The sequence below is a fragment of the Mizuhopecten yessoensis genome, unplaced genomic scaffold, assembly GCF_002113885.1.
Source record: "Mizuhopecten yessoensis strain PY_sf001 unplaced genomic scaffold, ASM211388v2 scaffold716329, whole genome shotgun sequence".
Taxonomy (NCBI): Eukaryota; Metazoa; Mollusca; class Bivalvia; order Pectinida; family Pectinidae; genus Mizuhopecten; species Mizuhopecten yessoensis.
This window is the reverse complement of record NW_018480062.1, coordinates 411,517-434,333: the sequence shown is the minus strand read 5'-3', so window position 1 is coordinate 434,333 and position 22,817 is coordinate 411,517. Positions and strand designations below refer to the sequence as shown.

General features: G+C 36.1%; 1 protein-coding gene across 1 annotated transcript in view; it reads left to right on the top strand.

Annotated features, from left to right (window-relative positions):
* Nucleotides 1-6,053: 6,053 nt before the first annotated feature.
* The window catches only part of LOC110443153 (BDNF/NT-3 growth factors receptor-like), a 126,075-nt gene continuing 109,311 nt past the window's right edge, over nt 6,054-22,817 (top strand). Inside the window, exon 1 of the mRNA XM_021487187.1 lies at nt 6,054-6,451. Coding sequence (XP_021342862.1) covers nt 6,237-6,451 — 215 coding nt within the window. The 5' untranslated portion in view covers nt 6,054-6,236. The remainder of the gene's footprint in view (nt 6,452-22,817) is intronic.

Genomic DNA, 22,817 nt, shown 5'->3' with positions numbered 1-22,817 from the left:
ATACCATTCCAAGTGTACTCTTTGATCTCGACGATAAAAAAACTGAACGCTGACGTCATTAAAGGTGCTTAAACATCTACGTCAAAATATGAAAATAACACTTGACAGTATAATTATAAACAATATTCTGATTATAGGAATCTGACAAAAACAACAAATATTTAAAAATCAAAACAGTCCTGAACAATGTCAATCTAGTTAATTGACTGAACCGTTTACATTTCAATCTAAAAGAGATTTTTGAAATTGTTTGTTTTATGGTTTAATGTCTTTGCAACAGGTAAGGTCATACGAGAGCGAATGCCTAGGTAAAACCGACACAAACAAAGAGCATGGAAAAGATAAAAATGTATGAATCTCAAGTGTGGTAATTGGTGTAGCATATCGATTTCTGGCCCCCTGCTGAATCGGAGGCTATCTTTTGATTTTGAAGAGGACATGAAAGAGACAAACATTGATATGCTGCACCCATTGCAACTCATTGGATCCGTTTAATTTCCTATCCATCATGTCCTCTTCCTTTCTTTTATCTCCCTAAGCACCAGTGACCCTGGCTGTTGCGAGGACATTACGATCCCGATGTACAGATACATGTAGAAATTAAAATTCATTAACCGCCGGTAGGGATTATGTGGGGGCTTCTGCACCCCGTGGATGGACCCGATGATGAATGATGAACCCACTCCAAACAAGGTAAGGAGGATGGTCGGGGCTTCTGGTCCCCGTGGACCCGATAATAAATGATGTACCCACTCCAAGCAAGGCAAGGAGGATGTGGGAGCTTCTGGTCCCCGTGGACCCGCTCATACATGATGAACCCACTCCAAGCAAGGTAATGAGGATGGTTGGGGGCTTCTGGTCCCCGTGGACCCGATAATAAATGATGAACCCACTCCAAGCAAGGTAATGTGGATGGTGGGGGGCTTCTGGTCCCCGTGGACCCGATAATAAATGATGAGCCCACTCCAAGCAAGGTAATGTGGATGGTGGGGGGCTTCTGGTCCCCCTGAACCCGCCCATAAATGATGAACCCACTCCAAGCAAGGGCTAGCTATGCCTAACATGTTTGGTTTCCGAAATGTCCTATAAACAGAAGACAAGGAAGGAAACCACCAATTATGCAGGAACTCGCACATATGCATTGGGATATACGTAAGCAAGTCTATATTTTCCCCGTGCCTGAAACAACACGCCCTCACATTATTGTGTGAGCGTTCACTTTTGGTCTTCGTGCGTGATATGTATTCCAATAATGCACTTAGTTTTGCTAATGAAAACTGTCGTCAAATCGGCAACGTAAGATGATAGACACACTAATACAAACCACAACGACATGGCTGATCAGAACAGACAGCGTAACGGAAACCCGTAAATTGAAAACACTTTCGTCCAAAACGTCCCCGTTTTACTTAGGAGATAAAAGAAGCGCGTAATGATGTTTTTTTTATAACTGTATAATACAAATTGCTGAAGCACAAATGTAGCTAAAGATATGCTAATGAGGAATTGCACCATTGTGTGGTGTATGCTCGTATGCATATGTGACGCCATCTTATATGTGGACCGGGGTTCCGTTGTTTAATATCTGAGATCACTGTAACAATTTACAAATCTTTTTCGTATTTGTTGTCAAAGATGCTCATTTTAAATCTTTGTAAATACAAGGTAAGTTTTGAATTTCAATCTTTCGGGAAATATGCTAGTTTTGAATTTCGTTAAGTTGAGCTAACTGGGCTGTTAACATATGGTGCCTGATGTGATTCCGGGACACTCTAACTTCGGTTAACCGTACTTAATAGTTTGAAAAAGCCATAAAAAATCAATATTTGAAAACAATTCAATGAATTCCGGTTAAATGGTTAGACTTGCTATACAAATGAATACTCAAATAAGGTTATATATAACAGTTATTTTATAATTGGGAAATACCAATTAATTCATTTTATAGTAATATTCATATCACTACAACTTCCTAGAGAGATGACTCTTTTAATAGGTCCGTCGGGAGTTGGTGTCAAATTCTATCAGCCTTCTTCGTCATCACCGGTCAATGATGAGCAGTCTGTCATACAATTATGTAGTAGAACGCGCGCGCGCTCGGTTCACCCTACCCTCGAGACCATCACAAGGTGTCTATCTGACAGTACTAGGGCGGATGAACAATTAAACCATTTCCACAAATTATTCCAGTGGGTGAATCAGAATGGGTGGCACATACATGTACCAACAAGAAACATATCTAACGCATTTCATCTTTCAATTTAATCAATGACGCATTTCCGCTTCCGGAAGTATTTTACAATGCATGCATCAACTGCAGTTATATTGAATCTTTTAAGCCATATTGATAATTAATGCAGAACAAATATCACTGAGAGTCCCACTATGTCGGCCCCCTGGTCTTCTTCAAGGGTGAAAGCCAACGAAGAAGGCCAGGGGGCTTAGACTTAGAGTGACATTTATTCTATTGTTTTGTATATTTTTTCCCTTTGGAAATCATCTGTTATTTATAATAATGATAATAAATTTTGATCAAATACTCATAAAAATATTTGGGACGCAAACTCACCGGAATATGATTTGCTAGAAAATTCCTTCTGCTGATGGTTTGATTGATATTTCGTGATTAATCCTCAACATTCAGAACCCAACAAAGACAATGAATGCAAGGCTAGTTACGTGTCGAGGGAGACATAAAAGATAAGGAATGAAGTAATAAATTCAGCAGATCTCATTATTATGACATAACCAATAACGTACATGTACAGAAGCTGTAAGTATCAAGAGAGGTACATATCACTTTGGGAACTGTAGCTTCCAGGCCCGACTGTTTTATCTTTTAAATTTTATTTTTATCTATTTCGATTCATCCGATAATTAAAAAAATATATTAAATAAATAAAACGATCGGGCCTAGAGGCTACGGTTCCCGCATCTACAAGACAGGTACATGTAACTGCAAATTAACCAGAAAATGTTAGCACATATCTACTGTAAAAACTAGCACGTGAGTAGTAAATTAAAAAGCGTAAACACATCACGTAACCTGTGCAAAACCCCACAGAGTAATTAAACCGTATCACACAAGGGAGATAATTGCCAAAATATTTGAACTTTTTTTTTTGTAAAACAATACAATTCTAGCTAGGCAATAGATATATGATACTTTTTTGGTAAAATAAGGAATCGTTCATGAACAAATTTGAAAAAATACTTTTAAAATCATTTAGATATGGGATCGAATTATGATCTTAAGAAGCAGAAATAAATCACTCAACATATGGTCTACTATCACAGAGCAACAACAGTAAAGATAAGAAGGTAGGAGAGATAACTAAGCAAAATCACACGAAATGGCCGATTAGGTATTTAACACTGCATGGACCATTATTGGTTTTGCATATATATTCTGAATTACAGAAACCATCCATTCTTATATGGGGCTTATATTCTTATATGCACATATATAACGAGGATTAAATATTCAAGCTGTTATCTTAATTTAGATTATCGGTCATGGCGTTGTTACAGTAATAGAAATCATAAGGTAGATCGGTGGCTAAAGTAAAGATTGATCCATAACTAGTTGAAAGTCATTATAGTGCCTTACTTTAATTTTACTCAAATATTAATAACGAACTTGCAACACCAATGGGGTGTCGTATACGTTGTTTGCGATTCTGCATTACGTTGGTTCACGCAACTTAGAGCGGACCGTCTCTCGCTACATACAATACCTTCACATTTACATGTAGTATTATGTGCAATACATGCTTACATTACATGTACATTTGTACGTGTACATGGATAACTGAAGATCAATCTTAATATCATGCACGCTGTCGGCCTTTCATGGTCAGGCATTTTATGATTGACCGCGTCGATTATACAAAAAAACAACAACAAAAAAACAAGTTGTATTAAGAAAAATGAACTTGATATAGTTTTTGTCATTTATAAAATGTATATGCTTACTATCGTTTACTTAAACATTTTGGTAAGATATGTAATACATCTAATTTGTTTTTTTGTACATTTTGCCTTTAAACATTATTATTTCTGTACGGTGCGTTCCTTTTAGGCGAGATTGTTCGGATTTAAATTATAAAATATCTCAAGTGGCTGTAAAACAATACAGTACATAGCAGAAGGAATAATAATATGACCTCCTTTTTCATCACTCTTACAACAATGCACTAGTACGACCCCATAGTCACCGACTCCATCCCAGTTGACAGCCCAGGGTAGGGTTTTGCTCTCTCTCTATATACACATCTGTATATACAATGTACAGCCATGGTTTATCTTCACGCCTGTTGGCGCATAAAGGCAGCACAGAAACACAGACCAGATTGCTCTTAATCAAGTGCAACCTCCGCAAACGGGTGCGTCAACATTATCTACTTTTTTATTTGTTTTTATTTCTTCCCTTCTTATCATCTTACATCTATAACGAACAAACAAACACTAGTCAAATACTGCGCTATCGTGACCAACAATTTCAAAAACACCCATTTTCTGAGAGATATTGCGTTGTTTGCCGAGACAGGTGGGTGTTGGAGGGCGAGACATCGGATTTCAGCCTGTCAACACACACTATCGATTTCCCTGTGTAAAAGGCGATATGTTGACACGGCTAAATAGCGACGTATAATATACGTGTACAATCTTCACAAAAAATTGACAATTCAGTAATGTAAAGATACATGTTATTGAGAAATATTGCAGTATGTGATGTTCAACGTTCGAAGAACAACCGCATACTTTACATACATTTTGGACTTTATCCGTGTTATCGTTGGACTTGACAGGTTTCGCTTTATAAACGACTACTGTTTAGGGATACCGGAAACGTTGAACGTCTTGTTCGACATTGGAATGAATTTTGACTTACTGACCGGAAGTGACCGTCCACGTTTCATTATAACGTCCATTTCATGAAGTTATTCCGCCTGTAGCTGACATTGTGTACACTGTAACATTATAAACTTCACCTCTTAGAGATATAGGATGAAAGCTAGAACGATCTTATCTGGGGAGATGTAAAAAAAATCAATAGGACTATATAACATCTAGCCATTACTGGTAGAGAGTGTCAGAGTAACCTACCTATCTGCTCCCATTCATCCTGCACATGAAGCATTCGATATTAGGCTGAAGTTTTCTCCATGCCAACAGATGGCGCGCTCCAATATTGATTGAAACCTGAATCCGGATTGTCACAAGGGTGCAGTGTTAAATGGACAGAACACAAACGTCCGGAGCGGATTTTAGTACGACGATGGCCTGGGGGCTATTTCCGGTAATAATTGACCCCAGATGTTGAGTATGGCCGAACTACCGGCAGATAATAGTCAGACGATGGAAGATAGGTCTCAATTAGAACGGCCAACTGTTAACTGCGCGGTGTAATGCATGGATATCTGTGATCTTAACTCTGGAATTTATTTACCTTCTGGAACTTAACAAACAAAACAACAAATTCCGGTTAAATAAGTTACATAAGATATATTCATTGTGATTTCTTATACAAACAGAATATACACCAGTGATCGAATACGTTTATTACTTAAGATTTTTTCTCACAGTCAACTATTGAGTACTTACAGTTATATATATATATATATAGCTTGCGTGAGTTCGGTTTGAAATGTATACGTCGGTAATTTGCTCAGCTGTGTGAGATTCCCGAATGGTGTATTATAGTATATCGTGAACTTCTTTGGATTGAACGTTGATGATATTGGATGAGGATCGATTTTAGCTTGACAACAATATTTTGTCATACTATACAACATAGTGTTTATGGACATACATATATATATATATATATATATACTCTAAACCACTGACGGCCTACTGCGTTGATACTGTACGTTCATTACGGACCATGTGTACAACATGACATTACAAAACAAAAGCCGACACCCTTAATGGTTGATCATTGGCTGGTTAACGTGTACTTCACCACACCGTAATAACTGCGATTCGTTTAGAATTTTAACACCTGTTGCATATTTATGCACACGGTGGAAAATGTATTTATGTTTGCACGAATTCATTATATAGACGTATGGCGTTGTAAAACATTAATAATGTGAAGAATTTATATATTATATACATTTGTCATGGACCGCCATGCCAGGATTTTAATAATTGTAATCGAGTTTGGTATTTTTCTTCGAGACATAACCCTCAAATTGTATTGAAAAGCTTGCGTGTTTAACAATTTCGCGATGGATTGGTTCATACGAATGAGTGTTAGCAACGTGATTGTGTTAAATTTAGTCATTTTAGTGGGTTCGACGTTGCCGGACTGTGCTGAACATTGTCAATGTCGATATGTGGAAGATGATAACCTCAAAATTGTGATGGAGTGTAAACTGGTAAATACCATCAGCGCCATTCCAGTCCTGTCATCGACGGAGATGATGAAAAACGTGGAAGAGCTGTAAGTACCTTTCCTTCTTTACATGTGCGTTACTAGGGCACTGGGCCAAATAGGTTGGCATGCACCACACTGTTCTATACTCGACAGTTGTATAGTATACTGTTCCAGCTTCTCATTGCCTTGCGCGAAAAAATACCAATAGTTCCGCTCCGTGGTCCTTTTTGTGTTGAGTTGAATTTATTTCGTAAACAGTTGCACACATTGTGTTTCCTATTTCAAAAACATATTTTTTAATGAAATCTGAGCTGACACGAAAGTACCTGTAGTTTCGCTCTATGGTCCTTTTTTGTTGAGCTGAATTATATATGCACTTGCACACACTATGCTTCTAACTTCAAAGAACCTAGTTTTAAATAATTGTTTCGTTAAAAGGTTATAAATGACATGTAAAATTCCAGATCAATAATTTTAACGACGTGTAACGGATTTAATGTTAAATTTTGTGCATCTCTTAGTCTTTTCTTTGAAATAGCCAACTTCCAATTTTCTAAACAGCTGTAATAGACATTTCCTATCGTTGCTCTGTGGCCTGTGTAACGTCTTTACCGTCAATCTTAGAAATGAAACATATTGTTTGGGAGTCTCTATGGTTAATTTAATTCTGTATTTCTTTAACGAGAGTGTCATGCAACCCGGAGACTACTAGATGCTTTCCTTTTTATGTACAATGACACAGATATGAAACAGATATGCCACCGATTCACACACTTTCACTCAGATACCCTCACAATTACAGAAAGGGAAGGAAAAGAGAAAAGAAAGATGATAGATAGAAACGGAGATATTTAGAATCTGTTGGACTTTGTAATACATTCGAATACAAGATCAAAAATGATTTTGTTTGAAGTTTCGTTGATTGTATCAGAACCATGTAAGAGTATCTTAACAAGGACAGCAGGTTACAGCTCTACAATAAGGTTTGGATTGACATTAGGAACAAATTCATTAATGCTTCTCGAAGCATTTTTTCTCGGATAAAATTATATTTTGGACGAATTCTCCATGAAAAAATGCTTCGAGCAGCATTTAATGGTTCGATAAAAACTAAATAATCACACACATTTCTGTAAATGCGTTGCTATATTTCTGTCTGTAGCAATCATAACCTGTAACAAATCCGATGGTGGGTTTTATAATAGTCATTAGTATGAAGAGAATACGTGCAACAAGCATCTTTAGTTTTCAAATGTCAAGGTTGTCATTTAGCTGAAATTAACAGATTGTTATATACATTATGTATTTAAGAGTGTCTTTTTCATCCAAAAAAAATCGGTTTAAGTCAGACTTACAATTTAACCTAATAAATACATAAATAAGTAAATGAAATTTCAAACTAGCATCAAAACTATTCGGCGATACACAAACGTTTTCAGCCTATGGAGCATTCTTTATATTGATCTAGCTGGTCACGCTTTGGCAAATTCTTATAATTGTTTATTGCAGAGTTAGAAGATATCACTTGAAGAAAAAGGGATAATCNTGCTTTCCTCTCCCAACCCCATACACAAACATATACACCTCATATATTTCCGACCATTTTTTGGTATCGCCAAGCTCTTTACAATTTTGCTCTTTTAATCTTGTGCAAAAGCAATTCCTACGTTTTGTTAAATCTCTCGAATAAATGAGGCTGTACTGTTGGGACATATTCAATTTAATGATTCGGTAATTGAAATCAGTTTGCCATACCAAAACACATTTGACATATCAGTAGTAAATCGTTCCCGCAATAACAGGATCGCCAGAGTAATATATTCAATTATTGATTTGATCTACCATGTGGTTTGTATCAACCGTTATTCGCATGGCCAGAGTTCTAGCATTTCTGTGCAAATTCTACAATTTAGTCACCCTATCAAATTATCCATTTGAAATTTCGTTACAATGTGTGTGGGTAGTATCAACGTTTCTGTTAGCACATTATAATTGATTTCATTAAACGGCTAACGGGTTTCATTTGTAACCATTTCAAAAAATATATAGACGTAACTTACTGTGGACAGACGATCGATAGCTTCAGAACGTTGAGATACCATTTAATGGCTTTGTTGTTAATATTGGAATAAATTGCGTTGTTAAGTCAGATTAAAACGTTAAAAAATATATCTCGAACTTGACACAAATATGGATCTGATATAGACTATTTTTTTTAACACGGATACGGCAACCACTATCTGTTCAGGGAGAATGCACTTAGGCATACCAAACATTGTACATTGAGAAATTCCTTAACTCGGCTTCAGGCCTGTAACATAACCCAAACTAACAGGAATACGGTCTTGCGTATACGTATGTATATGTATATTTACTTCCCCGAAAGTTTGTACCGATTTGAATAGCTGGGTGGACTGGAGCAACACTTACATGTAGCAGAGTAACGGTGTACATAATGTATGTATAACACAACAGGGGGATGCTGACACCCTGACACTACTACACATGCACTGTACCTGTACTTATGTCTCACAGCAATGAACCAATAGCTTGTTGTGATCTCGTATGGTACACTGTACGCGTGTCTGAATATTAAGGATTTTTTTCATTGCTAACTTTGTCAGTTTCTTGCTACAATGTACAGTCAAACTTCTATAAATTGAATTTCTCGATTTCTCGATTTTTTTTAGCAAAGTCCGGATTTGTTTCTTGTATAACTCTACTGATATTCCGTTTATGAATCGAACTTTGATGAGTCGAATTTCTCACCGTTTATAGCTACAAGTACAATCAATGTCTCATCGGTAGGACAGCCATAGTATTTGCTAAAAACTGAAAAAATCTAAATCATTCAATTTACATCTTATTTTGAATTATTAGTTAGTTAGTTTATATCTTATTTTGAATTATTCATCAAATTTGCTGCGTTAAAGTAGTTGTACGGAAAATTAATAAAAAAGATTTTCACTAGAAGTGCATCAATGAAAAGTTTGTGCCTGTGTACCCCTCGTACTTGTAAACAAGTGTCAAAATACAGAACAGACGCAAAAGAAAAATAATTAATATCATAATTTAAAAATATATTTTACGGGACGAGAATGATGAGGTGGGGATTAGATTGCCGATAGCGTTATACACCGAAACACCTTCTGTAATTGGATTGCTGGTCTACGACACGTTCAGACCGTACATATAGTCACTTAATTTTATTGGTTGGTATATCTTACGGATTTCTGTTAACTTAAATAACATAAACATCAACAAAATGCTGTAATTCATGTTTGTCAATAGGCGTACACGCGTAATCCTCTCTGTATTGTCCAGACTGGAAGGTAATTATTTTTAGATTGTTTAACGTCATTGTTACTCAATGACCGTTGCTTCTACTATTTACAAAGTATTAAAATCAAGGTGCGTTTTTCAATAGCGCAAAAATGTAATTAACTTACAATATGGTTCACCACTCCACGAAAACCTCATTTATTTTTAATCTCTTATATAAGCGTACTAATGCTATACGTGGTATACAGGATTATCTGTGTGTAGACGTGTTTACGTATCGCCGTTATGTTGTTTTTCACACACAGATTGTTTGTATACATGTCGGTACATACAATGTACATGCTTGTATATATGTACAGTTTTGTACTTCACCATATGCTACTGTTCATTTCCTATCTTTACTAAACATAATTCCAGAACTCTGTCATATTACATAACCCGGTTCCAAAAAACTCTTCCTTATTTTCAAGAAACCTTATATCAAACATTTGGCTTTTCCTTAAATAATGAAGTACAATGGTATTCTAATTAAATTAGGTTAAATTTGAATATATTTTTATTTTTTATTTTTGTTTGTATTTTAGTCATTGCCTACTTTGCATACAGTTTATCTTATACACTAACTTCAATGCCATGTAATTTGATACCAGCAATGATGACGTCGCAGGCAACAGCACAAGGGGACCAGACAAGCTTGTTTTTTGATTGATTGATGAGGCTTTACGTCTTTGTTACGGTTATCACCGAGCCTAGGATACGCACAAGTTTGCGGCTAAGACAAAACTAGAGGTGTTTTTCAATCTAAAAAAATATTTTTGTTTGTACTTAAATGGATCTCAAAGTGTTACCCATTCCAAACTCACTAAAGCTCGTGTGATGAATATTTTGTAATACAAAGCTAATGAGCGTACATAACACAGCACCTTGACGCACACCGTTGTTTAGATTTGTACTTTAAAGTAGGATTAGGCAATTAAGATGCCTTGGAACAAAAGCTTTCTTTGGAAGAATTTTCCGAGTATCCAGTTATCTGAAACCAATCTCATCAATGTTGAGGTATGCAACTGGTTCCAAGATGACATACCTAAATTATACAGACGTATTTAAAAAACTTAGTAAATCTGGAAAATCTCATTTTCGTAAACACTATAAAAAAATTACCTAAAACTTAATACATGCAGAATATTGACTAAAATCCTTTAAATTATATTTCGTAAGTAAACCTAATTTTCGATCTCAGTAAACCTTTTCGTGCGCCAAACCGTATTTCAATTATTGATACATATATATATACATGTACCTGTATGTATGTATAACTCGTATGTCAAGGTCGACAAACTACATGTAAAAACTTCATGTCGGCTCTTATCTCGATTTTCATCGATACGTATATAGATTTCATCAACAAACATGAAATGGACATAGCCGTGAGCTCGTGTCACTTTCAATCAGCAGAGTGTGAAACATACATGTACATAACATAGGCTCTGGGTCAGTATACACGTACATACGTACTGTAGGAATGTATCTGCGATGTCAGCTGTGCTATTGGGGAATGAATGAAAACAAACCTACAACTCGTAGGTACATAACAACATTGTATTAGTGCGTACCGGCTTCACGCTTTCATAGTTTGTGAATGACACATTTATTAGCTGACTCTACTGATAGGTTTACAACTTAAGATTAGAATAAAATTTAATTGAATCATTTCATGTTCAATTAAGTTACACCCAGCGGCAAAACTAGGATACATAAACAATATAAATTGGTCGACAGATCACAGGAATGTGAGAAATTTAACAGATAGCAAACTACGTTTTGTTCAGTGGTCGATTAACCTCTCTCCTCAAAGCTAATGGATTCCACTTTATTTAATTTGCAACTGTTGAATATCTATATATATTTTTTTTTGTCCCGATGGAGTTTTAATTACATGAGGTCTCAACAGTAATATCATAATTTGGCTTGAAACTGGATTACCAGGAAAAACCAAGGTCCCCTAACCTTCTTCGTCTAATCGGGAAATCTTGGTGATAGAAACAACTTGATCATTGCGCAGCCCGAACACCAATTAAAATAGAAAAGTTGTTGTACAAATTGTAATCTCTGAAGGTTTTTCTAAGATAACATAACTAATTAGTTCCATATATAGTTAGTCATTATAAAGCTGAACTAGTCAAGCAAAATGCTCAGTAATGCCGAGATAAAGAACGCTGTGTAATATGTAAAACACTTCAATCTAGTAACTGTTTTAATTGCATACCTGGAAAATCTTACTGCAACTGTGCGAGATAATAACCACAAGCGCACAAAGGAGGATTTGAGTGTGTGTGAAAATGTTCTGTATAAGTGGAGGAAGACGTGAAAAATACATGATTATTTTAAGAAAATTCCCAAGACTTGTGTTTATACATATTTATCTTTGTCCGACGTCGCAGGTATGTTTCCTTCTTACGTTTCGTACATGCATGCGCCACGCCCATTAATCAGTGGCTGTATTATTCCGCACTAAAAGAGGCTGACCTGTTTGGTTTGGTTATAATGATATAATTTTTTTCCCCAATGAAAGCTTAAATTGTGATGCTTTCGTAACGAAACCCATAATATAATCGTAGCAAAGATGATGGGAACACTGTAAGGTTAACGAAACCGAACACTGTATTTGTGTAAATGTTGTTGGAGCTTAAAGCGTCTACTTCATGCGTAAATACGCTTAAATGTGCTGAAGTCTTAATTACCGCTATAATTGCTGCTTCGCATGTCTGTCAGTACGAGTACAAATATATTCAAAGGAAAACCCGAGAAAGGTACGTTTGGGAATACTCAACACTCTTCATATATAGTCGTATAGCAGACAAGAATTTAAAAAAAACAACAACACAATCATCGATGTTATTTCTATTTGACGTCATAAACTACATGTAGTATTTGATCACATAGTGTATCACGGTACAGTGAACCAGAACAGGCACAAATAACGCAGGGCCGTTTATAAAGCGTGGGAAATTTCTAGAAATGAACTATTCAGCTACTACTTTCAACACTCCTCAGTGGTGTACATATTTGTGAAATTCGAAGTTGAAACGACATTATTGAAGGCGTGTGACGCATTCCTTGTTATAATGTAGTTATGTTTGTCGGATCCAAGTTCATTGTATCGGGTACATACCATGGGTGTTTCTCTTATCACACACGATCATGACGTAGGTTGAAGAAAGATAGTAACAACCATACAAGTATAAGTGTAAATCAAACTTCTCGTATAGAATAAAAACAGACTCATCTATGCTAATACATGTCTATTTTGCTGTTCAAAAAACCTTAATCACACTTCTTAATTAGAGAACACTGTCTCCTCTGAACTGTGATATGACATATTTCGTTGGTATATATAACCAGGTTTAACCGCTCGATTATTATCGCAATATCTTCATCCTCAGCCAGCCTTAAACACACTTCTTACACACAAAAACACACCTCGCACATAAATATACCCCTCTGTATGTACCACACCCATCATTAGGCTAAAACATGGGAAGTTCACATTTACATGTAGTTCACTTCCCACATAAACTCCCACGTAGATGTCCACTCCCACAATACATTCATTTGTTGTTGTCACCTCCCCAATAAACTCCCACACGACCCATCCTATATCAGTTCTGATGATGAAGTAGGCTAGCTATACGGCGGAAGTAAAATCATGAACTACTTGTCACATCTTTTTTGTCATCAATGGCGGGAACACTTCCTCCATTAGGGTTTTTCTTCGTTTAATTGAAACAAAATTTTGATTTGTAATGTGTTTTGACAACTCTGGGTTAGCGATTTGTACAACACTGCACACACTGACATGTTTACGATCTTTTAAAAATAATGACGCTTATTGTTAATTAAAAACATGTTTAAAATACTGAAAGCGAGATAAACAGCAACAGAAGTGTTCTTCCTACTTGAGACCTGTTTAATGTTTCGCACCACGCGCATCCACACAGAACGAAAGTTTACCGCACGTGCATCCTATTCATAAGAAATTGACGGCTCGTGCGGAATATCAATAAACTCTGTTTTGGCTGATGACGTATAAGTGCTTTGTGACGTTCTGATAAGTTGAGTGTACTTTTGTGCGAGTTGGCCAGAACGTCTGAAATTCGTTACTGGGAGTTCTTCTGTGCCGGAAATTAAGTATTTATCCCCAATAAAACAAGGTCTTCGTGACTAGGATGTTGATTTTGTGAAGTCGACGTCAATGCGACGTCTCACTGATACATTAATCGTATTCTGACATCATTATATGCAGTATGTAAACTGAATGTTAACGGTTTATCGACATACCAGTCAATTTGGTCAAACGATACTGACAAAAAATACCAGAAAGGGTTACAGACGCTTATAACATAGATAAAATCAAACGAGTTGGATATACTAAGATCAATTTAATATAAATAGATATATATTAATTTCACAATATATATTAATTGCACAAATGCTGTACAAAACAAGCTTGCTGTACAAAACAAACGTTTCTTAGTTGATACATCATATACTAAAGATACTGTATGTTTGAAATCGGCGCGTTAATATAGTTATTCTGGTGTAGGATTTCCAATGTTGTCTAATTACAGTGCTGCAAATGATTTTATATGTATTTTGTTTGAGTATAAACTATTCTGATATTTTACCTTTCAATTCAGTCATATGTTTCCTAATTAACCCCTTCATTATTTTAACCTTTGAAGTTAAACGTCAATGCAACACAGAAGGCCCGTCCGGTTCGGGGAAAGACTAGACCTGCCGTTTCCCATTGCATGTCCTAACTATTACATAGTATTACCTCAAAATGTCACATTACATTATGCCGGGTTCCCGGACATGCGGGAATACCAGGTAATGAAAAGGCAAGTCGCGCCGCCAATGCATATAGACAATAAATTACACTGTGTCAAACCAAAAATCGGTGAATGGTATCCAAGCTATAGAGAAAACCGCCGAGACGAGGTTGTCCTTGCCCGTCTCCAAATTGGTCATTCCTACACAACCCATTCTTATTTATTGAAAAACGAAGACCAGTCTCAATGCATAGCATGTCACGAACCATTTACAGTGAAACACTTGTGATTAGGTTGCATTGACTTTCAGCCAACAAGATTTTTTATGACAATATAACAGATCTCAAATCACTTTTCGAAAAAGTCAGTATTTCTACAAATCTTAACTATCCATAAACTGTCGGTCAGTTCAGAAAGATAATCGCCACTTTTCGATGTATTTAAGTTTAATTTTGTCTTTTACCTTTTCGTTCGTTTGATGTTTTCCCTTTAGCATGTTTTGTTTACTGTATTGGCCCTTATGACCTCTTATGTGTTAAACGGCCGTTAAGAATATAAAACTAATAATAACAAAATGCCAACTAATGTAGACCCCCTACAATGTTACACACACACACCCAAACCCACATCTTGTCTATATAAAATATGCCTTTTTACTATCTTGTCTTCTTCTTAGAGGACATTGAGTAAACCCAAATTGATCCGCTGTCCCCTTTGGAACCCTTGGGATCTATACCTTTTCCTTTATCTTTTCCATACTCTTTCTTTCGGTGGTGTCTCACCAGGCACCATCCTTTATATGATCTAAGCTGTTGTGAGGACGTTAAACCCCACAGACAAACAAAGCACGCAGGCATGCCATATCACAATTGATGTCAAAGCAAGACACCCGATAAAGAAGCTAACTAAAGAGTAAAAAGAGAGTTAAACTATCAGGCCCCTATTATTGCGATACGGTATCCAGGTTCACTGTTTTCTCTGCAGCAGTCTACCTCTAGCCGAATAAATCATTACTGCCTCACACAAACAAGCCATACGAGAGAGCAGGCTAATTTTGTTGCAGTAGCCCGTTCATTGACAAGGAAATAAGTACCGTACTTTGGGGAAATTCTAGTAAGATATTTAAAGAAAGGTATACCACCGGTCTAGTTAGTTTATGTGGGTTTTACTACTCCACATATCAATGTTTCTTCAACTTCTGGGCGAAAACATCTGCTAGCCAACGATCAGGCTCATTACAGTAAAGGGTCTCCTGGCATCACTGTCATAGAAATAGAAGATTCCATAACACGTTCCCAGCATTCTGGGGCATTCTTACCTTGATAAGTGTAATCTGCTCGCCAAAACACAGAGTAAGGTAAGTGTGTATAGATTATCAAGGTTTAAACATACTTTAAATTGTGTGCAATGATGCCCGTCGAAGGGGCAGGCACAAGAAAAGAAAAAGAAATACTCATGTATAGTAAACAAACCACAGAAACTATATTTAACACAAAGATCTGCAAACGTCTTAGCCTGAATGATTAGATTTAAATGAATGTGTTAATTACATTATGTCAAGAAAAACTCATTCTTTGAGAAAATTAGTTAATATACAAAGTAATAGATAGAATGTGTACATGTGCAGAGCCTCTTTTATATTCAGGGACAGATTAGGCCTGCAGTAAACCACTACATGTTACATGTATCGTAAGAGACGACTAATAACGCGCCACTTGTTGAGTCGGGGGTTACTACTGTTTCTTTCGCCAAGGGACATCGAAGAAACTAAAAATTCATCTGCTGCCCACATTGCAATGCTTGGTATATATTGTTTCTCACTTCCCTACCCTTTGTTCGCCTAAGACACCCGTCCTCACATGACCTTAGCGAGGACAAACCACAAACAAACAAACGATGTGTTCAGAACAAAAGTATTTTCCAACATGTTGATTTCATCCGGTTGTTTACAATTCAGATTAAATTGTTTACAAATCAGATGAAAGATGTTTTGTATCCGAATGACCTAAAAGCGGGGACTTACTTTTTTTAAGAATAAACAAAGTCGTCTTTATCTTTATCTTTAGAGAGGAAATTGAAATTGATTTACAAAGGATTAGGAAACAGCGCAGTGAGGACAGATTGACTATAAACGAATTTAATAACCCGTTGACAGCTGCATGCGCACACCTTGAAACTCATTTCCACGGAATGTGTGACTAAAATAGAGTCTGAACCAAACTTTTTAATCCAAAGATGAATGAAATTCGATAAGCTAGTTTAGGGAAATTAATCTGAAATGGCCGAAAATGTCAAATACAGACGCGTGTTAATATGAATTCGAAAAGACGCGTTAACAATTACATTTGTAAAGGGTGCAAAAACGCCAGTTAAAGTATAAACCGTGTATCACCCATGAGTTGAAACATTACAGGCATTTAGTAGTAATAATGGAATCTATATTGATTTCATTTCATATAAGTCGCCGAACGCTGCGCCGGTGATTTGATTATGACGTCACTATCAAAGTCATTTCAAAAAAGGCTGCTTCATTTAATGCCAAAATATTAAACATTTAACAATTTATAACATATGAAAATAACACTTTTTTTTAACAATAAATGAAAAAACTGATAAGTTACATCAGAAGGACACATAGTTGGAAACATTGAAGAAACCCATCTGCTTAATACACAAATTGCCGTGTATGCATCCATGCCGTCTTCTGAGGAAAATTCTCCAATGGGTAAAACACACGTCTATTTATACATTTACACATTACATTACGTTATATATTGTCTCGCAATATATTAACGTTCCCGTCTGTCGATTCATTCATATATTTTGTTGAGGGAACTGGTACAAATGTAATATAGTGTTTCTCAAATTAGTATAGTGTTGCTCAAAGTAGTAAAGTGTCTGTCTGCCAATATATTAACATCTTCTGCTGATGGAACCCTGCTATGTGTGCTGTAGTACAGTATGATGCTTAATCTGTATGTCTGTACATTACGTGTAATAATTTCTGTTTAAGTAACTGTGACAGTGTACAATTAGTGTTTCTCTAATAATATACAATGTCTGTTAATCTATACAGCAAAACCTTCTGCCGTGGAAACTGTTATAGTACAGTATTGCTCAACGGATAATAAGTCTATATTAATGTACAGTTACATGTACCTCTACGCCATATGCTGCAGTGCATCGTTTTGTACAAGTACAAGAAGTAGTCCTCGGTATTTACTGGAGCCTTTCACCCGTTATAAGCCGTAACGATCAATGTGGTTGAAGACATAATTCAACATGTCTAAAGCATCATTTTTGGACCAAAATTTTTATGGATATATGAATACAAAGTTCCGGAAGGGTAGCAGCCACTTTGTGATATAAATAACCATTTGCAACAAGAAAGTAGAAAAATCTTCCCAAATCTATAAAGGATGGCAAACAATTTTCTGTTTACATTTGCATTATATTCTTTTAAGTGCAGAATCTTCTAAGTGCCGCATCACCCTATATGCACACAACGATCAACAACGGCATAATGCATACAATAATAAAATACAACATTTATATAGCGCCCTATTATAATTTGAAAAAAAACTCTAATGCGCTTTACAACATATCGATAATTCGTTATAATGGTTAAAAAAAGGCTTACAATCCCATACATTAAAGCAACAAGATAATCATCTCAATGTGCACCTAAATGATTAAATAAAGAGTGGTATGTACATGACGTCCGTGCAAAGAGCCTAAAATACAGACGTGAAGAGTGGGATAACTTATGGATGTAGCAATGGTGGCAGCAGATCTTCTAGATGCCCAGAAATGAGCAGAAGACACAGAGGGAAACTCTCGATTCTGCAGTAGGCTCTTCTTTAAATCCATTTATGTTGCTTCGATGCCCCACTCATTCTTGCAGTTTCTTGGAAAGACTAGGCCAGCAATATCCCACTGCATTTGCCTTTTATGCAAGTAGTGACTTATGCGGTACAAACTGCTGAATCGGAGGTTTATTATGTCTTCTATGGAGGGGAAATTGGAGAGACAAAATTGATCTATAGCCCCCATTTGAACACAATTGGAAGTCATTTCATGCTCATTCCTCTACTCTCCCCTTTCGGTAGTGTCTTAATAGGCTCATGTCTGCATATGAACCTGACTGTTACGAGGACTTAAATCCATATATCAGCTATACAAACAATAAATGTTCCTTCCACAGAGGACACTTAATACATGATGTTGGAAGGGGCTGGCATAAGTCATTCCTTCTGGTAACAGACAATGGGATACAGTAGGCGTCGCTGATTAAAAAGAAAGTATTTTGTATTTAGAACAACTGATGGTTCTTCCTTAGAACTAGACATAATGGAAAACGAGTTAATTAATAATGATTATATTCATGCTGTTAACTTCGAATAACATTAGCGATAAACAGGTAGATAGTTGTTAATTTTGCAAAATAGTACAACTTCAAATAAACTAATAATGCAGTTGACTAATAATAGGAAAAATAGCATGTCTTCATAATAAACTTGAATCGCCTTTACTGTACTAATGAAAACAACGCACAAAGTCTTATTGGCAAGTATCCAAGAAGGATTTCGTTTTCCAATAAATAATTACACCAATAATTTCGAAATTGGCTCTACTAAAAGTACATGTATGTAACTTAACTAGATACGCATACCATTTGTCGAATTCAACATGACAACCACTTATTATTGACACTAACATCGCGTGCAGCAGGTTTGTACAGAAAGTCCATCATTACCATGGAAACGTTGTCTATGATAGAGAACAGGGTTCCAATACAAGATGGTTATACTCGTCATTTTACTACTAAACCACTCGATGGTGCCAGGTGTTGTTAAATGTATCAGTAACACTAATTTAACACGGCCTCATTAGCTGCGGGGGGAATCCTATTAACCCTGTTCTCCGTCAAACAAGCACAGGTAAGTATACGTTTGAAAAGTGTAGGATTTAGGTTCTTCTGTTAAGGTTTTATGTCTGTTCATTTGCCTTAGTTATATGAAGCGAGTTTGGAGCTAATCAAAATACCACAACTCTTGTTTACCGCATCTATAATGAACGAATGAAAAAAGTAAGAAGACAAGAAAAATATGATAATAATTTTACTAAATGTATTGCGGAGAGGTTTAGTTCAGGTCTTTCCTGGTACTTTTTCCTGTATATACATACACCTTAGAATAGCATTCAGACGGAAAATCGAGATGTTATGCTGATTTGTAATCACCTGTGTAAGCATTACTCACCGAAGTCTGACTGCTTAGATGAAGTTAAACATTAAATCATAAAGGTGTAAATAGGATCAATTATTGCATTAGAATCATTAACAGAATTTGAATTTCTGTTGTTGTTTTTTTGCTTTACACAAAAACATGAAAATGTGCTTTAACGAATTCTATCAAAACAAGAAAAAGCGTGAAAGTTTGTTTTGTTTCTGCTTGCTTAAGCTTACAACGGTTTCAACATTATATCTGTTTCCTTTTCCTCGAACTATCCTCAAACAACTAATCTACATTTAAAGAGGATTGGCTAACACGTCATAAACAGTGGTCCCATATACTCAGAAACTGTCAATTTTAATTGCCTTACTTTACAAATTGATAAAGAACCCGACACTTTGTAATGCAATAGCACGCACGATGTGGCATTCAAACTGCGCATTCGAAAATTGAAATCGGCAACGGTTTATGAATGAAGTCTTAGTCGTCTTAGAATAAACAACGATGCACTACATTGGTACACGTATATCAAGTACCCAACGCGAGCACTTTAAGCAGCAAACTTAGGCATACAACATCCCACAGTTGAATGACGCCATTGAAATGAAACTTCCGACGTTAAATATCCCCGAGCTAACGGAAGGAAAACCAATCGTGCGGTTTTAGATTTAGTGTTTCTGTCAGATTATGAAATTAAACTTAGAATTAATTAAAACGGACCATATTTCATGAAAGTTATTCTACCATATGACATAAATATTAAAAATTATCAGACGCATTGCGGCTTTCAACATTTACATCAATTCGGTTCGGCGCTGATTAGGGACGGATATGTGTATGATCTTCCATAAAATGCTGTTCATAATACATAACTTTGTACCAGAATTCATGTCTTGCACAGTCGATTTTTACTTCCGTAGAAAAACAAACGATTCAAAAACAAAACAAGGCCAAGATTTAGATACAACTTTGAGCCTTCTGTAGGACAGTGTGACATTTGCTTAATGGTCATTGGCGATGTCACATTACAGTATATGTTGGGAGAAAGTATATCACTGGACAAATAAACAAATGAAATAAATAAATACAATTAAAACTTGTTTCAAAAGAATCGGGGACATAACTGGATGAGATAAATCTTCACACAGGAGCATTAAGATGTACTTATAAGATGCAGCGAATTGGCCATCAACCACAGTTTTCTACTTCTTTAAAGTAATGGCCGTAAAGAAAAAGTTTTGGTTCTAAACATATTTAAATATTTATAAAGGAAAGTAAGCAAAAAACGGGAACCCCTTGCGAGAACATGGGAAACGCAAGATATTCCAAGCGACTGCCAAACACTCTTGCTCCTTATTTGTTGATTTTTTTCGGCAAATTCAATTAAAGGCCTGTTGATAGTGTGAGGCTTTGTCTGAGTATTTGATTTAACGGCTGTTTTTTCACTCCAGGAGTCAAAATTTGCATGCGAGGTGCTTAATGATACTCTGGAGGTTTCTTGACATTTATCTACGCGCAACGAATGGTAGCAATTGACAACTACTTGAAATGTCAAATAGTCACAAAATAATTGCATTACGTGTATCATTGTGGGCTTTTTTACAAAATCATCCCACTCTTTCCTTTCTATTCTAAAAAAATATAACGTAATTTTAATAAACTCGGAAACAAAGTTGCCGTAAGGATTGTTTGAACGAATAACACAAAACGCGAACTGCTTGTCAGGTTAAACAGATTGATTAACTTTGAACACTTTTCCCTCTTTGTCAAGAACTATGTTAAACGTTTCCCAGCTAGTTGTAGTGCGTCCGAGACATACGGGAAAGTTAGTCGTCCATCTAAGTGAACGTCCACTAGGATTGTCGCTATGTCAGACGTCTGTCTAGTCTCCGGAACCGTTCACAAACGGCCATTGAAATCATGGACACATACCGTGTTGGAGAACACAGCGAATCAATTGCGATAGGTTCGTTTGAGGTAAACTATCCTCATTATAACTGCCCATCATTATATCTCCTGTCAACAGTAAACAGCGTCGCGCCTAATGAGCTAATGTCGCTGAAAAGCACAAAAATCTCAACCAGTACATAATCGTGCGCACAAGACGGTGTCTGTAATGACCTCTGTGACAAGGTATTGATAAAAACTGACAATGGAGTCCATAAAAGGTTCTAATCGATCATCACCTTAAAGAGTGACGGATATCAAGATGATACATATGTTTTCATGATTAGGACGCTGCGTGCATAATTGTTTTGATTTTTTTTTACATAACTTGCGTTTTTGAATCGCATAGCAGAAGAACTGATAGTGAGCCAGCATATTGACTACTTTGGGGTGCAAATATATACATTTTAGAGGTTACGATACCATAGACAGCGGGATGCGGTCGTGTCAATGAGCAAGACAGTTTATCCATTTTGGTATACTCCGCATGCCTATAGTAGCGTTTACAATGTAAATGGGTTTGAGTAGTGCTGTTTCTTTTTATATTGTAGGAATAATTTTAAATGGTTTGGTTTGGGTTGGTTTATAAGATTTTACGTCCTATTAACCGTTAAGATCCATACATCTGTATGAGGACATGTGCGCAAAGTTGGTAATTTTGACTACTTAATCAAACGTTGAAATCAAGGAAGTTGTAGGTTAATGTATAGCATATCTACGAAAATGTAAGTATTAGAGTTCGCCCTCGGGCTGATATCGCAGTCTCGGGTTAATACTGGGTGTGATATGGAAAAAGGCATGTATTATTCTCTATGTATATGGTAAATGTTTAAATAAAATAGATTTGTATGGACAATAAAATCAAATCTTACAAGTCTAATATTATTTTACTTATTATCAAAGTGAAATGGAAAAGATTCTTGACCATTTCTTCAATTTAGTTCAGATGTATGTCGTAACAAGATGGCAAACTATTGTCAAAATAAACAACCCAGTGTTGATATGATTACAGAAGCCAGTGATTTGTTGTTAAATCAAACTCATTTGTGTCTTCTATCAACAATGTCAGTGATCATGGATGCTGATAACGTCTTTTTAAATAAATTGCCCACGATACAATATAATGGAGTTCCATTA